This window comes from Oncorhynchus clarkii, chromosome 22 (genome assembly GCF_045791955.1).
Source record: "Oncorhynchus clarkii lewisi isolate Uvic-CL-2024 chromosome 22, UVic_Ocla_1.0, whole genome shotgun sequence".
Lineage (NCBI taxonomy): Eukaryota > Metazoa > Chordata > Actinopteri > Salmoniformes > Salmonidae > Oncorhynchus > Oncorhynchus clarkii.
This window is the reverse complement of record NC_092168.1, coordinates 5817739-5837204: the sequence shown is the minus strand read 5'-3', so window position 1 is coordinate 5837204 and position 19466 is coordinate 5817739. Positions and strand designations below refer to the sequence as shown.

The 19466-nt window shown below is 40.6% G+C and overlaps 1 protein-coding gene across 1 annotated transcript in view; it reads left to right on the top strand.

Annotated features, from left to right (window-relative positions):
* Positions 1-19466, top strand: part of LOC139380049 (striated muscle preferentially expressed protein kinase-like) — a 215872-nt gene that overhangs the window by 122701 nt on the left and 73705 nt on the right. The window contains 4 exon segments of the mRNA XM_071122517.1: positions 5050-5216; positions 7785-7873; positions 14283-14458; positions 19171-19431. Of these exon segments, the coding sequence (XP_070978618.1) occupies positions 5050-5216; positions 7785-7873; positions 14283-14458; positions 19171-19431 (693 nt within the window).

The window sequence follows — 19466 nt, the reverse complement described above, 5'->3', positions numbered from 1 at the left end:
TGAAGAGAATAAGATTTGTTGTGGTCCTTCCACCCATGTCATCCACATCAGCTGTACAGTGAGTTATTAGTTAGCTAGATTCATAGTGCTAGCCAGGTTAAGGTTAGCAACTGAGGTGACAGCATTAGCTAACGTTAGCTCACACTCAGTGAAGATCTCAAACCACAATAGTTTATAAATAATTTATAAGTGCTAATAAATAAATGTTATTATAAAGTGACAGAATATTAAAGAGTTAAGTACAAATGATTTACTCATCATTACACATTTACTTGATTGTTTGCCATTGCTTCCTATCTTCCTATCAGTTCTCTTTTTTAGATGTAACATCACAGCCATTCAAGTCACATGTATCAAATTTTAGTGTGTTAGTATACTGTAATGTAGCTGTAGGGAGGAGACCTTTTCAAAGCATCTATTCTTTACAATATCACCATGGACACTAATTCACATGCACATACAGTGCCTTCAGAAAGTATTCATACACCTTGAATTATTTCACATTATGTTGAGTTACAGGATGAATTTAAAATTGATTATTTAGCTTTTCAGTGATTGTTCGTTGTATGAATGTGGGCCACTGCTGCTTGATGATACCTGTGCTTTTTTATTTATATCTGTAATATTTTGCTTGGTAATTTTTTTTAACAGGTGTTATGTCTGTTATGCTGTGCGACAGGTTTTATTTACCCACTTTTCTTTATTTTGTATACGTTGGTTTTTGGAGTTTGTGAGCTTTCATTAAATACTCCGTTTATACCAAGTTTGTTCTCCTGCGCCTGACTTCCCTACCACCAGCACGCACCACATTACAGTTTTGGGTGTGTCTTTATCAGCTTCGCACATCTGGAATTGGGGATTTTCTCCCATTCTTCATTGCAGATTTTCTCAAGCTCTGTTAAATTATATCGGGAGTGGCAGGGAACAGAAATCTTCAAGCCTTTCCACAGATTTTCAATGGGATTCAAGTCTGGGCTTTGACTGGGCCACTCAAGGATTTTCACATTCTTGTTCTGAAGCCATTCTAGCGTTGATTTGTCTGTAATCTTGGGGTCATTGTCCTGTTGGTACGTAAAATCTTTGCCTCAGTCTAAGGTAATTTTCCAACCTGAAGCAGGTTCTCATTAGGAATTTGCCTGTATTTGGCTCCATTCATTGTTCCCTCTATCCTTACCAGTCTCACAGTCCCTGCCACTGATAAGCATCCAGATAGCATGATTCTGCCACTACCATGCTTCACAGTAGGGATGGTGTTAGATGGGTGAAGAGCTGTGCCTGTTTTTTTTCAGAAATAACACTTTGCATTCAAGCAAAAGAGTAAAATGTTTGTCTCATCAGACCACAGAATCTTTTGCCTTATGCTCTGAGTCTTTCACGTGCATTTTTGCAAACACCTGACGTGCTGTCATGTGCCTTCTCAGGAATGGCTTCCATCTGGCCACTCTCCCATAAAGCCCAGATTGGTGATGTGCTGTAGATACTGTTGTCCTTCTGTCAGGTTTTCGCATCTCAGCCAAGGAACTTTGTAGTTCTGTCAGAGTGGGTTCTTGGTCACCTCCCTGACCAAGGTCCTTTTTGCCCGGTTGCTCAGTTTGGTCGGACGGAGTCTTGGTAGATCTTTATTTTTTCAATTTCCTTATGATGGAGACAACTGTGCTCTTGGAAACTTTCAACACTCTAGAAATTGTTTTATGCCCTTCCCCAGATATATGCCTCATCACAACTTTAACTCCGACATCTGCGGACAGTTCCTTGGACTTCATGGTATAGTTTCTGCTCTGACATGCACTGTCAACTGTTGGACCTTATATAGACATGTGTGTTTCTTTCTAAATCATGTCCAAACAATTGAATTGGCCACAGGTGGACTACAATCAAGTTGTAGCGACATCTCAATGATGATCAAAGGAAATCGGATGTACCTGAGCTCAATTTGAGTCTTTTTTAAATTCAGGCTGTAACACAACAAAATGTGACTCACCACCTGTAGCAAAATGTGACTTGGTGTTTTTTACTGGTAACTCAGAGCTACACAATTATATATCATACATCGCATTTGAAGAACAATGGGAAAGTAATTCTGCTTTGAAAGTTAATCAACTTGTAAACACACTTTTGAGAAAATCGTGTTTACCTCTTGATAACATGAAAACAGCCTAACCAGCTCTGCTGGCAACAATTTCATTGCGCTTTTTTGCAGACATTTATTGACACCGATCATATTGAACGGGTGTTGAACACACGTCGCGTAACGCTAGCGTTAGAGGAATTTAATTCCTATAATGTTTTAACCAATTAAATTATAACAAAGCAAAACACTTTGTCCGTTTCTAAGAATTTGTAAGGTTCTTATTTGCATAAAATAGAAAAAGAACAGTCTCAAAATCAATCAATAGCGTTTATTCCCGAGAGCTCTACTTAAAAACTAATGTACATTAGTTTATATATCACAAATAACATCATAGCGTCTTAAATGTCCCTCCCCCTCTCCGACAAGGACAAAGCTGCTTCAAAAGTCCATTCCAACCCACTAACGCACATACTTTACACACTATATCTGGATTATCTCCTGAAGTCTCCCCACAGTTTATTACCACTTAGCTGACAGTTCCAGTCCCCCACAGATACGGAAAACCTGGAGGGGCTCTCGCTGTCTTATTTTATCTCCACAGAGTTATAGCTGGATCGGTTCAAACATAGGTTAAGGATTCTCTTTGCTTACTTTCGGTACACAAATACATTCCTTCTTCCACAATGGTTATCATTTCTGATTACCCTTTGTCCATGCTACATAGCCTCTAATCCTAATGGTTAAGTTTCTGGGTAGAACCTTGATAAAATATCTTAACAGCTAGCTAATGAGCCAGCCAGCTAACATTAGCTAGTTAAATAACAATGAACAAAGTGCCAACAATGAACAAAGTGCCAACAATGAACAAAGTGCCAACAATGCCTAACATTAGGCTCTAACTATAAAAGCAAACAGCTCTGGGAAATGAATAATAATGTCCGCTAGGGAGCCAGACAGCTAACGTTAGCTAGCTAGGTAACAGTACACTTTAGCTTAAGACATATAGCTAGCTAGCTAGTTAAACAATGAATGGGAGCTATCCAACCAGGTTCAATGTTAGCCAACGATTAACAAAGTGACAACAATGCCTAACATTAGGCTCTAACTAGAAAAGAAAACGGATCTGGGAAACAAATAATAACATCAGCTAGGGAGCCAGCCAGCTAATGTTAGCTAGTTAGTTAACAGTATACTTTAGCTTGAAATGAAACCACTTTCTATCAAAATTAGAGACGTGTAATATTTGAAAATGTAGCTAGTGAATGCTAGATTATCTTACCTGTATAAATCATCATACAGGATGAACGCATTTCCCTGTCAGGAGTGCCATACCACGGTTGCCTTTAGTTTGAAGATGTCATCTGGAGACAGGTGTTTTCTCCATCTCTTTTGCTATCATACTCTAATTTCACTGATTTCAAAACTTGATCGTCCAGAAAGTGGAGAGCAACACTAATGCAGCTCCACTACACAATACATTTTTTTTAAGCCACGGTCGACAGAATTACCAACACAGACTGACAAGCTCAAATAGACAGAAAGCTTCAATATGGAAGACTAATCCGAACTCTCGGCATGTCCAGACCACCTATTATATCAGCCAATCATGGCTAGGGGAAAGGTTTCTGACTTTTTCCTAGGCTCATAATTGATTTTTTTTTATCCCATTAACAGATAGCATACAAGTTCATTATTAAGGCACATGAAAGTCCAAATGTTCCAGAAGGCATTTCTGCCAAAAAAACCCACATTTTTATTAAAAGGAAAAGTTTACATTCAAATGCACCTAGTTACACCTAGTTTCCTGAAATGAGTCACATATATAGATTTTTTTTTAAACGGATTCCGTATTTATTAACTTCTTAAAACTACCCTTCCCGGATCCGGGAGAATTGTCATCAACTACACTAATTAGCATAACGCAACGGACAAAAAATCTTACTAGAAAATATTCATATTCATGAAATCACAAGTGAAATGTAGTGAAACACAGCTTAGCCTTTTGTTAATCACCCTGTCATCTCAGATTTTGAAATTATGCTTTACAGCCAAATCATGACAAGCATTTGTGTAAGTTTATCGATAGCCTAGCATAGCATTATGTCCAGCTAGCAGCAGGAAGCTTGGTCACGAAAATCAGAAAAGCGATCAAATTAAATCGTTTACCTTTGATGAGCTTCAGATGTTTTCACTCACGAGACTCCCAGTTAGACAGCAAATGTTCATTTTGTTCCATAAAGATTATTTTTATAGCCGAAATACCTTATAGCCGAAATACCTTTTTATAGCAGAAATACCTTTTTCTTGTTCAAGTTTTGTTGAGAAATCCACCGGAAGTTGCGGTCACGACAAGGTGTTTTTCAAATATCTATTCGATAATATATCAACCGGGAGAATTGGCTTCTCAGTAGGAGCGAGAGGAAAAATGGCCGCCTTTGTCTATTACGCACAAATCACTCTGAGAGCCCCCACCTGACCACTGATGCAATGTTGTCGTTTGGCGCACATTTTTCAAAATGAAAGCCTGAAACCATGTCTAGTGACTGTAGACACATTAGGGAAGCCATAGAAAATGGAATCTGGTTCATATCGCTTTCAATGGTCAAAAGGGATGCATAGGAACGCAGAGGTTTCAAAATAAGAGTCACTTCCTGATTGGATTTTTCTCAGGCTTTCGCCTGCAATATCAGTTCTGTTATACTCACAGACAATATTTTGACAGTTTTGGAAACTTAAGAGTGTTTTCTATCCTAAGCTGTCAATTATATGCATATTCTAGCATCTGGTCCTGAGGAATAGCCCGTTTACTTTGGGAACGTTATTTTTCCAAAAATGAAAATAGTGCCTCCTAGCTTTAAGAGGTTTTAATGACATAAAACAATTAAAGCCTTGTTCACCTTTGGATACTGCGATCACAACATGGAATAAAGTACATTTTATATTTTATTCTTCATCTTATTATAATGTATATTCAACAGAGCCCATGCAGGAGCCGCAGGAGAACCTGGGTGTTCTTAGGGACATCAGCAGCCCTATCACATCTGATGAAGAGTACCTCAGCCCACTGGAGGAAGGCATGGATTTTGGAGGGCCTGAGACAAGGAAGATAGTCGACACACGATTCAAGGAGCCCCCTGCATTCCAGGTGAGACTGTAACACTGATCCCAAAAGGATCTCTCGTGTATCACTTGGCTATCCTTCACTTTACATTATACTGTTGTGGTAAAGTTAAGCATAGGGGCAAGGAAGTTTGGGATTTGGCAAATAGATCTTTCACAAAACTTTTTATTGACAATTTGCAATACACTGTAAAATCTATAAATTGATTTAATTCAACTTAATTTCTAAGCACATATTGTATGGTGATTCATGCAGTGGATGTTCCAGTAACGCTTTACTTGACACCCAGCGTCATAACCATGTCTTACCAGCTGACATAACTTGTCATAACCTGTTATAATATGATCATAACTGTCATGACATATATTTAGACAAAAAAAGAAACATATATTTTTCAGAATCCTGTCTTTCAAAGATAATTCATAAACATCCAAAAAACTTCACAGATCTTCATTGTAAAGGGTTTAAACACTGTTTCCCATTTCCAATAAACAATTAATGAACATTCGCCTGTGGAACGGTTGTTAAAACATTAACAGCTTACAGACGGTAGGCAATTAAGGTCACAGTTATGAAAATGTAGGACACTAAAGAGGCCTTTCTACTGACTCTGAAATACACCAAAAGAAAGATGCCCAGGGTCACTGCTCATCTGCTTGAACGTGCCTTAGGCATGCTGCAAGGACGAATGAGGACTGCAGATCTGGCCAGGGCAAGAAATTGCAATGTCCGTACTGTGAGATGCCTAAGACAGAGCTACAGGGAGGCAGGACGGACAGCCGATCATCCTCGCAGTGGCTGACCATGTGTAACAACACCTGCACAGGATCGGTACATCCAAACATCACACCTGCGGGACAGGTATAGGATGGCAACAACAACTTCCCGAGTTTTACCAGGAACGCACAATCCCTCCATCAGTGCTCAGACTGTCCGCAATAGGCTGAGAGAGGCTGGACTGAGAGCTTGTAGTCCTGTTGTAAGGCAGGTCCTCACCAGACATCACCGGCAACAACGTCGCCTATGGGCACAAACCCACCATCACTGGACCAGACAGGACTGGCAAAAAGTGCTCCTCACTGATGAGCCGCGGTTTTGTCTCACCAGGGGTGATGGTCAGATTTGCGAGGCCTGTACTCTGAAGCTGGATCGATTTGGAGGTGGAGTGTCTGTCATGGTCTGGGGCGGTGTGTCATAGCATCATCGGACTGAGCTTGCCGTTATTGCAAGCAATCTCAACGCTGTGCATTACAGGGAAGACATCCTCCTCCCTAATGTGGTACCCTTCCTGCAGGCTCATCCTGACATGACCCTCCAGCATGACAATGCCACTAACTATACTGCTCGTTCTGTGCGTGATTTCCTGCAAGACAGGAATGTCAGTGTTCTGCCATGGCCAGCGAAGAGCCCGGATCTCAATCCCATTTAGCACGTCTGGGACCTGTTGGATCGGAGGGTGAGGACTTGGGCAATTCCACCCAGAAACGTCCAGGAACTTGCAGGTGCCTTGGTGGAAGAGGGTCACAGCACGGACTTGCAAATTTGGTGCAGTCCATGAGGAAGAGATGCACTGTAGTTCTTAATATAGCTGGTGACCACACCGGATACTGACGGTTACTTTTGATTTTTATCCCTACTTTGTTCAGGGACACATTATTCCATTTCTGTTTGTCACATGTCTGTGGAACTTGTTCATTTTATGTCTCAGTTATTGAATCTTGTTATGTTCGTACAAATATTTACACTTGTTTAAGTTTGCTGAAAATACACGCAGTTGACAGTGAGAGGAAGTTTTATTTTTTGTTGAGTTTATATTGCATAATTTTATGGCTGGTTATGGCATCTACATAAGAGTGTCAAAACCCACATCACCTACCACACATGTCAAAACATTCCATTACACCATAGCCAAGATGTCATGTTATATATATCTTTTTTTAATTTACCATTTTAAATTATCATTGTAATTGCACACACATTGATGTCAGACATGCACCTACCCCAATGCTATGTTGCTGATGACTGGGATGAATGCAGGAGTAGATTTCAGGAGCAGGACAATACATCCTTGTTTTAACTGATGATTGATATAAGGGAAAGTACGTGATAGGCCTATTGGGCTTGTATTATTATGATGGTCATAAAGCTTCTTGACAGTGTCATAATGTGTATTTTCTTAATCCAAGTAAAGTCCTGCAGGATGGTCATAATGCTTCATGACAGTTTCATGAAGTTTATTTTCTACAAGTTATTTAAAATATAATGGGAAAAAGAACATGACTGTAAAGAATTCATTGCAACAACAAAGGGTTTAAGAAACAAACTTTCTAACAAAAGGAAACTTCTTGGCAGGAAAAAAAAAATTGGAAGATATGTGGGTTTTGACACTCATATGACATTATATTTGTATTATATATGTATGTATTATATATACAATCATATGACATCATAATGTATTATGACACTGTGTGTCATGTAAAGTGTTACCGATGTTCCATATAGTGTAGTTTGCATTTCAAAAGTGACAGCATGGAAATTAGTCTATGTGCTGTCAACTCCCATTTCAAAATGGGTCATCCTCTGTTTTAACAGGTAACTATGAATGATCAAGCGGTCATTGAGGGGCAAGAAGTGACCATGTCTGTCCGACTAAATGGACAGCCCAAACCCATGCTTTATTGGTAGGTTTCCTTACGCCATTAAATCATCAATTCAATGCTCTGTGTATTTAATCTTAACTGAAAAAGCCTGCTGTAATGTACAAGAGTTATTGATACAATACAGAATTTGTTTTGTCATGCATACACTACATCACCTGCTCGTCAAACATCTCATTCCAAAATCCTGGGCAATGATATAGAGTTGGTCCCCCCTTTGCTGTAATAACAGCCTCCACTCTTCTGGGAAGGTTTTCCACTAGATGAAGGAACATTGCTGCCCGGACTTGCTTCCATTCAGCGAGGTCAGGCACTGATGTTGGGGGATTAGGCTTGGCTCGCAGTTGGCGTTACCATTCATCCCAAAGGTGTTCTATGGGGTTGAGGTGAGGGCTCTGTGCAGGCCAGTCAAGTTCTTCCCAACCGATCTCAAAAAAACATTTCTCTATGGACCTCCCTTTGTGCTGAAACAGTAAAAGGCCATCCCCAAACTTTGGCCGCAAGTTGGAAGCACAGAATTGTCTAGAATGTCATTGTATAGGGAGGGGTAAGATTTCTCTTCACTGGAACTAAGGGGCCTAGCCCGAACCATGCCCCGGACCATTATTCTTCCTCCACCAACCTTTTCACTATGCATCGGGGCAGGTTGCGTTCTCCCGTCATCTGCCAAACCCAGATTCGTCCGTCGGACTGCCAGATGTTGAAGCGTGATTCATCACTCCAGAGAGACATTTTCACTGCTCCAAAGTCCAATGGCGTCGAGCCATTCAGCACAACGGACAGAACGCTTATTAACCGGTATGCACAAAAACACAAGAAAGAGAGAGAGCTCAACATTACATTTGGCTAGGGGGCAGTATCCTGAATATCTGCCTGACTGACGTGCCCAAAATAAACTGCCCGTTACTCAGGCCCAGAAACTAGGATATGCATATAATTGGTAGAATATGATAGAAAACACTTTGAAATCCATTCAGATTTTTTTTTCCTTTCCAATGGAAGTCTATGGCTCTATATATAAAAAAATAGCTCACAGATTGCAGTTCCTATGGCTTCCACTAGATGTCAACAGTCGTTATACAGGGTTTCAGGCTTGTTTCTTGAAAAACGACATGGGTAATTGTAGTTTTTCCAAAGTGAGCTAATCAGGAATGGTTGGCTTTTGTCCGCGTGAATGAGAGCACACTCTTCGTTATTTTCCTTTCCTATTGAACACTTTTCTTACCGTCTGAAATATTATTGTTTATTTACATATTAGGGTACTTGAGGATTATATAGAAACATTGTTTGGACAAAGTTTACCAGTAGCTTTTTGGATTCCTTTGTATGCATGTTGAAGTTGTGGATTACTGAAATGATTTTTTTGGGGCATAAAGAAGTATAAAGAAGGACTTTATCAAACAAAACAAACATTCATTGTGTAGCTGGGACCCTTGGGATTGCAAACAGAGGAAGATCTTCAAAGGTAAGTGATTTATTTCATCGCTATTTGTTATTTTGATGTGTGGCGCTGTCCTCAGGTAATCACATGGTATGCTTTCTTGGAATCTGACAACGCAGTTGGAGTAACAAGAAGTTAAGCTTTTAAATTATATAAGAAACTTGTATGTTCATTAATGTTTAATATTATGATTTTGTCATTTGAATTTGGCGCCCTGCAATTTCACTGGATGTGAACCCACTACGGAACACCTAGCACAAAGAAATACTACTCAATCAGTGTGAGGAGTGAAGTCTCTGATGGCCATTGACTAGAGCAGTGAAGTCAGGTATAGTTTCTGATGTTGCTATGCGTAGGATTGCTGACGTTAGAGTCAGTATGACCTTGACTTGTTATATTTCATCACTGAAAATGTCTGTTCACATACATAGTTTGACCCAAACAGTACAAACATCTGACAACGCAGTTGGATTAACAAGAAGTTAAGCTTGTAAATGATATAAGACACTTGTATGTTCTTTAATGTTTAATATTACCGTTTGACCCAAATAGTACAAACATCTTCTGAGCATGACTCCTAGTCTTTGGAAAGTTTTGTTCATCGAGAGATGCATAGAACCTTGTCAGTGACATTGTTTTGAATAGTTCTCTAGGTACTGCATCAGACTGAAGATCGATAAACTCAAGTTACAGGTCAGTGGGAGTATTATCCACATTGAAAGTAAAAGGAGAGGATTTAACAGCATGTCATTTTCTAACACTTTGAAATCCTCAAAAAAACGAGAAAACTCACCATTGAAATCCACATATTTTCCTTTCATTTGCAATCTCCAACTTCAGGTTCTACACCCTTTTAAGGAAACGGGGATACCTACAGAAGTCAGTTGTCCAACGGAATGTATTCAACTGAAAGTGTCTTCCGCATTTAACCCAACCCCTCTTTTAAGCACCTTCCCCAAACTCAGCCATCTCACGTTTTGTTGTAGGGGAGATCTGCATAACCCCACTCTGTTTCTTCCAACAGTGAGATAAACTGCCTGTGGTTTAAAGATTTTTCTCTTATGAAGTTCACCACTAAATGACTGTATCCACAACATGGCTCATTTTCAGAACACATTTACAGAGCACCTGATGAATAATATAATGCAGGAAAATAATTTTCTGATCTGGGTTCAGCTCAGCTACTTGCTCTTGTATTCTTTTCAAAAGACCAACGTTTTTTTCCAGTCAAGTTTGGGCACCCATCAGTGGTCACAATCTTTCCCTGTGGTTGTGCTCTTCATCGACTGCAATGAAGCAAGCTCCTCTGTAATTTCAAAGTCTGGGGTTATGCCTCGTAAGAATATCAACAACTGCGTCGTGTCACGTGCATCACTGCTCTCATCCAGGGCCAAGGAGAAATAGGTGAAATCCTTTACCTTGTCTTTCAACTGTTGTTCCATATTCTCTGTGTTGTCCCCAACACGCTTTGTCACTGTTCGCCTTGACAGGGAAACATTTTCAAACAGCTCTTTCTTGTCGGGGGAAAGTATTGCTATAGAGTCAATTAAACATTCTTTAATGAATTCGCCCTCAGTAAATGGCATACTATGTTTAGCAATTCTGTGGGACAGTACATACTCTCTCAGTACGTACTCTCTCAATTCCGTCGTTTGTTGAATGCAGTTTTGTTAAAAGTCCTTTGTGATTTTGCAACTGAGAAAGCAACTATTTCGATGCACTAGCCCTCTGCTCTGAAGACATATTCCTATATTTCTGTGCATGCTTTGTCTGTAAGGGAATACCCCCCTGAAATGGACAAAAATGAATGGGAAGTCATTGGCACTGGACAAACCATATACACGGTGTCCAATACCACTCAATTCGGCGTCGTTTCGTTCAAAGTTGATTGCAAATGCCATATGGCAAATGCCAGGTGTAACACTTTGAAAATCCAACAGGTGGCAAGCGCGCTCCACCATGGTTTTTCATATTGCAAATGCAAAAGTCAACATCCAGTCAACATCCAACATCCATTTCAAAAACCTAAAACCTATACCGATTTTTTTGTCAATTACACGTGTAAGAACTGTATGAATATACTTTTGTCCATTTTTATTATCATAATTTAAAAAAAAATGTTTTACTTGCGCATAAGGCATATGTTTTGTCCATTTGCAATATGATTTCATTGGAAGTCAAAAGTCAAAAGTCAAATATAGCAGAAATTTTGAAAAAACTTCACACACCCTTAAAAAAGTGCTTTCTGGACCATTTTTCAAAATTCTTTAGATTTTTGTGTCAATTAAACATGTATAAGAACTGTATCAACATACTTTAGTCATATTTTATTATCATAATTATTTATATTTTTTACTTGTGCATAAGGCATATGTTTTCACCATTTGCAATATGATTTCATAGGAAGTCAAAAGTCAAAGTCAAAAGTAACTTTTTTTGGGGCCAAATGCCATAAGAAATTTGACATGCTCAAAAATCCTTTAGAAATGCAAAATTGACTGGCCTGATGAACTCGGGATGGCCGGGCAGTGATAGTTGTTCCTTTCCATCACTCGTTGTGTTGATTTCATCATGTCCATTTGGTGATGTTTTTTCACTATAGAATCATATTGCAAGTGCACGTGCATTTGCAACATGTTTCAATGGGCATTTACCATCACGAATTTGGCATGCTCAAAAATCCTGCAGAAATGCAAAATTGACTGGCCCGATGAACTCGGGATGGCCGGGCAGTGATAGTTGTTCCTTTCCATCACTCGTTGTGTTGATTTCATCATGTCCATTTGGTGATGTTTTTTCACTATAGAATCATATTGCAAGTGCACGTGCATTTGCAATATGTTTCAATGGGCATTTACCATCACGAATTTGTCATGCTCAAAAATCATGCAGAATTGCAAAATTGACCGACCTGATGAACACAGGATGGCCGAGGACCTCATGAACGTACTTGAGGTCGAATTGTGCTTCTCACCCTAACGGTTCTCTCACTGTCACCCAAAAGCAAATGACGTTGGGGGCAGGCTTCATTTTGGGCCTACTTTTCTCATGGTCGCCGCGCTTAGACCGAGCGAGCTATGGTCAAGCGGGATATCTCATTGAACTCGGCACGGCCTAGAGATTATGGTAATGCCATTGACTGCTCTCTGTGTCTTTAAGCACTGCACTTTGTCACTCCATCCTTGCTGTGTGTGTGTGTGAGAGCTTTTCTTTGACATCTGTTGGGAGAAATGACTGATTTACAGTTCAGGAGGGTTACCTAGTCACACATATGAAGTTTTGGAAAGATGTGACTTTTTTAACCCTTCAAAACAGACAGTGTGACCCAATGAAAGGCACTTCCGGTTGGCACAGGAAGCTATAAGTAAACACATGTCTTGATTGAGATAGACTCTTACAGAATCCTGAATTTTAAGTCTTTAAGTTACGAATTGACTGATCTACACAGGGTTGAATGCAGGGATTTTCATAATGACAGGTTATGTGGGGTGTGAGGTTTTAGGGTGATTTTTTTAGGGTGATTTTAACCACTTCCGGTTGCTTCAGGAAGCTTAGACACAGGTAGACCTCATAGTGGTCTGATGGACTGTCATAGAAGACAGGTTCATAAGGCATTCATAAGCCACATAGTCTTCAGGTTGAATTTAGAGGAGCAGGCAATGTATTCCTATGGGGAGAGAAGTCAATGCAAACTGTTTGATGTAAACACCTTCTTTTAACTATTAAGGGTTAATGCAACACGGTCAAGATTAGGCTTGCACGGATCGGAAGGACCTCAGGTACCTGAGGTCGAATTGTGCTTCTCACCCTAACGGTTCTCTCACTGTCACCCAAAAGCAAATGACATTTAGGGCCAGGCTTCATTTTGGGCCTTCTGTTTTTCAAGGCTCCTTGACTTTGACGTGAAGCGGAAAAATTATTGCTCTATTTTCATTTTGGCCATAACTCAAAAACCGTTGAGGCCTAGACGCCATCTTGTTCGGGGCCAACTGTCCATTAAGCCAAACCTACGCTCACCAAGTTTCGGCTTCAAAATATTTTCCGTTTTGGAGATAAGGCCACGTCGTGATTCGTGATGTTTTGTACATTTGCAATATGATTGCTTATGCCCTCTTGTGGGATTTACTGGGACAGCGGGAAAATGACCAAAATTTGATTATTTTATAAAACGGAAACCGAATGTCCGAGAGAGTTCGTTTGATGACTTCCCGGTAGATCCGGCCCTGCCGCACGGCCCGACGCCGTCCGCAAATTTTACAAACGTTTTTGGACGTCTAGTAAGGGACCGTACATTTGCAATATGGACTTTCTCACTAACCATATGGCGAATGTCAAAATGTTCCCTTAAGGTATGGAAGTGTCGGGACAAGTTGTAGTCTTTCAAGACAGCAATGCTCTCTTTGCACACCAAGCACACAGCTTTCCCTGATACCTCAATAAAGAAATATTTTGTTGTCCACTCTTACTGGAACACCCTACATTCATTGTCTACTTTCCTTTTCTTTGAAAAACAAAGGCCCTTGCCCAGGCCTGTCCTAGATGTTTCCACTTCACAATAACAGCACTTACAGTTGACTGGGGCAGATCTAGCAGTGCACAAATTTGACTAACTGACTTCTTGGAAAGGTGGCATCCTACAACGGTACCACGTTGAAAATCACTGAGGTCTTCAGTAAGGCCATTCTACTGCGAATGTTTCTCTATGGAGATTGCATGACCGTGTGCTCGATTTTATACACCTATCAGTAATGGGTGTAGCTGAAATAGCCGAATCCACTAATGTGAAAGGGGGTCCACATGCTTTTGTATATTGTATCTTGCCATTAGAGTTTTGTGCATGGCATGGTTCACATTGGCAAGACAATGGTTGCTAGGTTTCTATATTTACAATGTAGTCTTTATAAAACCAGTATACTGTAGTTCCCTATGCATTGTAATGCATCTCTAAACAATGCAAAACATTTCTAAATATAGAACTCTCTCTTTGTTCAGGCTGAGGGACAGGGAAACGATAAAAACAGACTTGCACCACACAGTGCGTGAGACCAAGGACGGCACTTTTGAAATGACCATCAACTCTGCTCAGAAGTCGGACACGGGAGTGTACACCTGCAAGATCATCAATGAGTATGGAACAAAGCAGTGCGCATGCAAACTGGAGGTGAAAGGTACAGTACAGCAAGGCTGTCTATTTCCAATCCCTCTCTTTGCTGTATGCCAATCAAATAATACAAAACGTTGGATAACATATTTGTTATGTGAGGTACATATAATGCCTTATAACACCTATACTGTGTCATAACACTGACTCTAAGCATAGTAATAAGAGCAGTTGTTCTACCTGCACAACGTTTACGCTACAAAGCTTGGCAGATAGCTTACACTCTTCCAGTAAATAATCAGAAGGCATTGGTACCATTAAGAATCTTTAGTAGAAGACATTTTGTTTGAAAACTGTAATAGATACAGAATGGAGAAACAGTATGAGAAAGTCACTATATACATTCACACAAATGGATACAAATAAAGAACAGCATCTCTATCGCGAGTTAGCAACAAAAACTAGCCTAGCTAAACAACATGGCCGTGCAGATATGATGACAATCACAGGAAAGGTACCACTAAACATATACACATAATCTAAGTGTCCATATTCAGTAGCTTAATAACTATGATTTAGCTTTGTCACAAGAGATATCTCAACACTTAAAATAGCTAGATACATCCAAAAACCAAGAAGCTAAACCAGGAATACGTCTTTCCCGAAGCGGATCCTTTGTTCGAACTCCACCCTGGACATGAGTTCTTATCTCGGAGGAAGACCCAAAACAACGCAGTCGCAGCAGGAGAGGCAGACGGAACGGCCTACTGGTCATACTCAGAAGGCGAGCACACCATCCACTGCTTCCGAGGATATTAATTGCCAATGTCCAATCTCTAGATAACAAGGTGGACGAAAATAGGCCCCGAGTTGCCTTCCAGAGAGACATCAGAGATTGTAACATTCTCTTTTTCACGGAAACATGGCTCACTCGGGACATGTTGTCAGAGTTGGTACAGCCACCCGATTTCTTAATGCATCGTGCCGACAGAAACAAACATCTCTCTGGTAAGAAGATGGGCGGGGGTCTATGCCTTATGATTAATGACTCATGGTGTAATCACAACAATATACAGGAACTCAAGTCTTTTTGTTCACCTGACCGAGTATTCCTTACAATCAAATGGCAAACGCATTATCTTCCAAGAGAATTCTCTTCGATTATAGTCACAGCCGCGTATATCCCCCCAAGCAGATACCTCGTCAGCCCTGAATGAACTTTACTGGACTCTATGCAAACTGGAAACCATATATCCTGAGGCTGCATTTATTGTAGCTAGGAATTTTAACAAAGCTAACCTGAGAACAAGACTTTCCAAAATCTATCAGCATATAGATTGCGCGACACGAGCTGGTAGAATTCTGGATCATTACTCCTCTAACTTCCGCGAGGCAAACAAAGCCCTCCCCCACCCTGCATTCTGCAAATCTGACCATGACTCCATTTTGTTGCTCCCAGCCTATAGACAGAAACTAAAACAGGAAATGCCCATGCTCAGGTCCATCCAACGCTGGTTTGACCAATCGGATTCCACGCTTCAAGATTGCTTCAATCACTTGGACTGGGATATGTTCCGAATAACCTCAGACAATAACAGTGATGTATACGCTGACTTGGTGAGCGAGTTTATTAGCAAGTGCATCGGCGATGTTGTACCCACTATGAATATTAAAACCTTTCATAACCAGAAACCGTGGATTGATGGCAGCATTCGCACAAAACTAAAAGCGCGAACCACCGCTTTTAGTCATGGAAATGTGACAGGAAACATGACCGAATACAAACAGAGCAGCTGTTCCCTCCGCAAGGCAATCAAACAAGCAAAGCGTCAGTATAGAGACAAAGTAGAGTCGCAAATCAACGACTCAAACACGAGACGTACTGTATGTGGCAGGGTCTACAGTCAATCACGGATTACAAAAAGAAACCCAGCCCCGTCGCGGACATCGACGCCTTGCTCCCAGACAAATTAAACAACTTCTTTGCTCACTTTGAGGACAATACAGTGCCACTGACACTGCCCGCTACCAAAGCCTGTGGGCTCTCCTTCTCCGTGGCTAACTTGAGTAAAACATTTACACCTGTTAACCCTCGCAAGGCTTCCGGCCCAGACGGCATCCCTAGCTGCGTCCTCAGAGCATATGCAGACAACCTGTCTGGTGTGTTTACGGACATATTCAATCCATCCTTATCCAGTCTGCTGTCCCCACATTCTTCAAGATGGCCACCATTGTTCCTGTTCCCAAGAAAGCTACAGTAACTGAACTAAATGACTATCATCCCGTTGCACTCACTTCCGTCATCATGAAGTGCTTTGAGAGGATCACATCACCTCCACCCAATCTGTTACCCTAGACCCACTCCAATTTGCTTACCGCTCCAATAGGTCCACTGACAATGCAATTGCCAACACACTGCCCTATCCCATCAGGACAAGAGGAATACCTATGTAAGAATGCTTTTCATTGACTACAGCTCAGCATTTAACACCATAATACACTCCAAACTTGTCATTAAGCTCAAGACACTGGGTCTTGACCCCGCCCTGTGCAGATGGGTCCTGGACTTTGACGGGCCGCCCCAGGTGGTAAAGGTAGGAAACAACATCTCCACCCCGTTGATCCTCAACACTGGGGCCCCACAAGGATGCGTTCTCAGCCCTCTACTGTACTCCCTATTCACCCATGACTGCGTGCCATGCACGCTTCCAACTCAATCATAAAGTTTGCAGACGACACTACAATGGTAGGCTTGATTACCAACAATGACGAGATGGACTACAGGGAGGAGGTGAGGGCCCTCGGAGTGTGGTGTCAGGAAAATAACCTCTCACTCAACGTCAACAAATCAAAGGAGATGATCGTGAACTTCAGGAAACAGCAGAGAGAGCACCTCCCCATCTACATCTACGGGACAGTAGTGGAGTAGGTAGAACGTTTTAAGTTCCCCGGCGTACATATCACAGCCAAACTGAAATGGTCCACCCACACACACATTGTGTTGAAGAAGGCACAACAACGTCCCTTCAACCTCAGGAGGCTGAAGAAATTTGGCTTGTCACCTAAAACACTCACAAATATTTACAGATGCACAATCGAGAGCATCCTGTCGGGTTGTATCACCGCCTGGTACGGCAACTGCACCGTCCTCAACCGCAAGGCTCTCCAGAGGGTAGTGCTGTCTGCACAACGCATCACCAGGGGCAAATTACCTGCCCTCCAGGACACCTACAGCACCCGATGTCACAGGAAGGCCAAAAAGATCATCAAGGACAACAACCACCCGAGTCACTACCTGTTCACCCTGCTATCATCCAGAAGGCGAGGTCAGTACAGGTGCATCAAAGCTGGGAACAAGACACTGAAAAACAGCTTCTACGTCAAGGCCATCAGACTGTTAAATAGCCATCACTAACATAGAGAGGCTACTGCCAACATACAGACTCAAATCAATAGCCACTTTAATAAATGGACGTTTACAAAGGTATCACTAGTCACTTTAAATAACGCCACTTTAATAATGTTTACATATTATATTACTCATCTCATATGTCCAGTATATACTGTATTCTATACCATCTACTGCATCTCACCTATACTGCACAGCCATCGCTCATCCATATATTTATATGTAAATATCCTTATTCATCCCTTTATATTTGTGTGTATCATGTAGTTGTTGTGAATTTGTTAGATTACTTGTTAGACATTACTGCATTGTCAAAACAAGAAGCACAAGCATTTCGCTACACATTAACATTTGCATGTGACCAATAACGTTTTTTTTTATTTGGATTTGATTTGATATTTGGCGTGGACTATGGCCAAGCAGTAGCCTGTGAGGAGTTGGGTTAATAAACCGTGAATTTGTAAACTCAAACCTCTGTCTGGACAATTGGTCCTTTATGATCTAGCCAGGTCATTACAGTATAGATACCTTCCTGTATGATGGCTTTTCTCTTCCATTTCCATTTCAACATATTTTACCAGATATAATGTGTTATATTCTCCTACTTGAATTTCACATTTCCACAAACTTCAAAGTGTTTCCTTTCAAATGGTATCAATAATATGCATATCCTTGCTTCAGGTCCTGAGCTACAGGCAGTTAGATTTGGGTATGTCATTTTAGGCGAAAATTTGAAAAGAAATTGTCAGATCCTTATGAGGTTTTAATTAATAGAAAGTTATTCAAGTGAAAGTCAGCCAGTAAAATACTACTTGAATAAAAGTTAAAGTATTTGGTCTAAAATATACTTAAGTATCAAAAGTAGAAGTAAAAGTATAAATAATTTAAAAATCCTTATATTAAGCAAGAATTTTCTTGTTTCTAAAATATACAGATAGCCACTCCAACACTCCAACACATTATTTACAAAAGATTAATTTGTGTTTAGTGAGTCCGCCAGACCATAGGCAGTAGGTATGATCACATATTCTCTTGATAAGTGTGTGAATTTCGCAATTTTCTTGTCCTGCTAAAAGTACAATATTTTCTATGTGAATGTAGTGAAGCAAAATTAAAAATTGTCAAAAATATAAATAGCAAAGTACAGATACCCCAAAAAACCACTTAAGTAGTATTTTAAAGTATTTTTACTTAAGTACTTTACACCACTGCTTATGAGATTCAAATCCATGATTATTGCACAACTTTGAAAACGCAAGTGATATATTAAGTATATACCTTACTAAATACTTAACTTGGTGCAGACTGCCAGATAACGAATGAGACACAGATTTGACAAAATGTTCTCTCTTGTCCTGTGTATCCTCTAGTGCCATCAGTGGAGCCAGGCCTAACAATTATCCGTCCAGTGATGGACATCACAGCGGACGCAGGTGAAACGGTTATGTTAGATTGCCACATAATTGGACCACTGGACACAGACGTCGATTGGCTTGCAGATGGTAAACTAATCCAGCCATCTCTGCTCAACTGCAAAATGCATTTTGACGGGAAAAGGTGCATGCTGCTCCTCAACTCAGTGCACGAGGACAACAGTGGCACCTATATGTGCAAGCTGACCTCGGCCAAAGGTAAACTCTTAACTGCACCGTCATCTGCTTCGCTT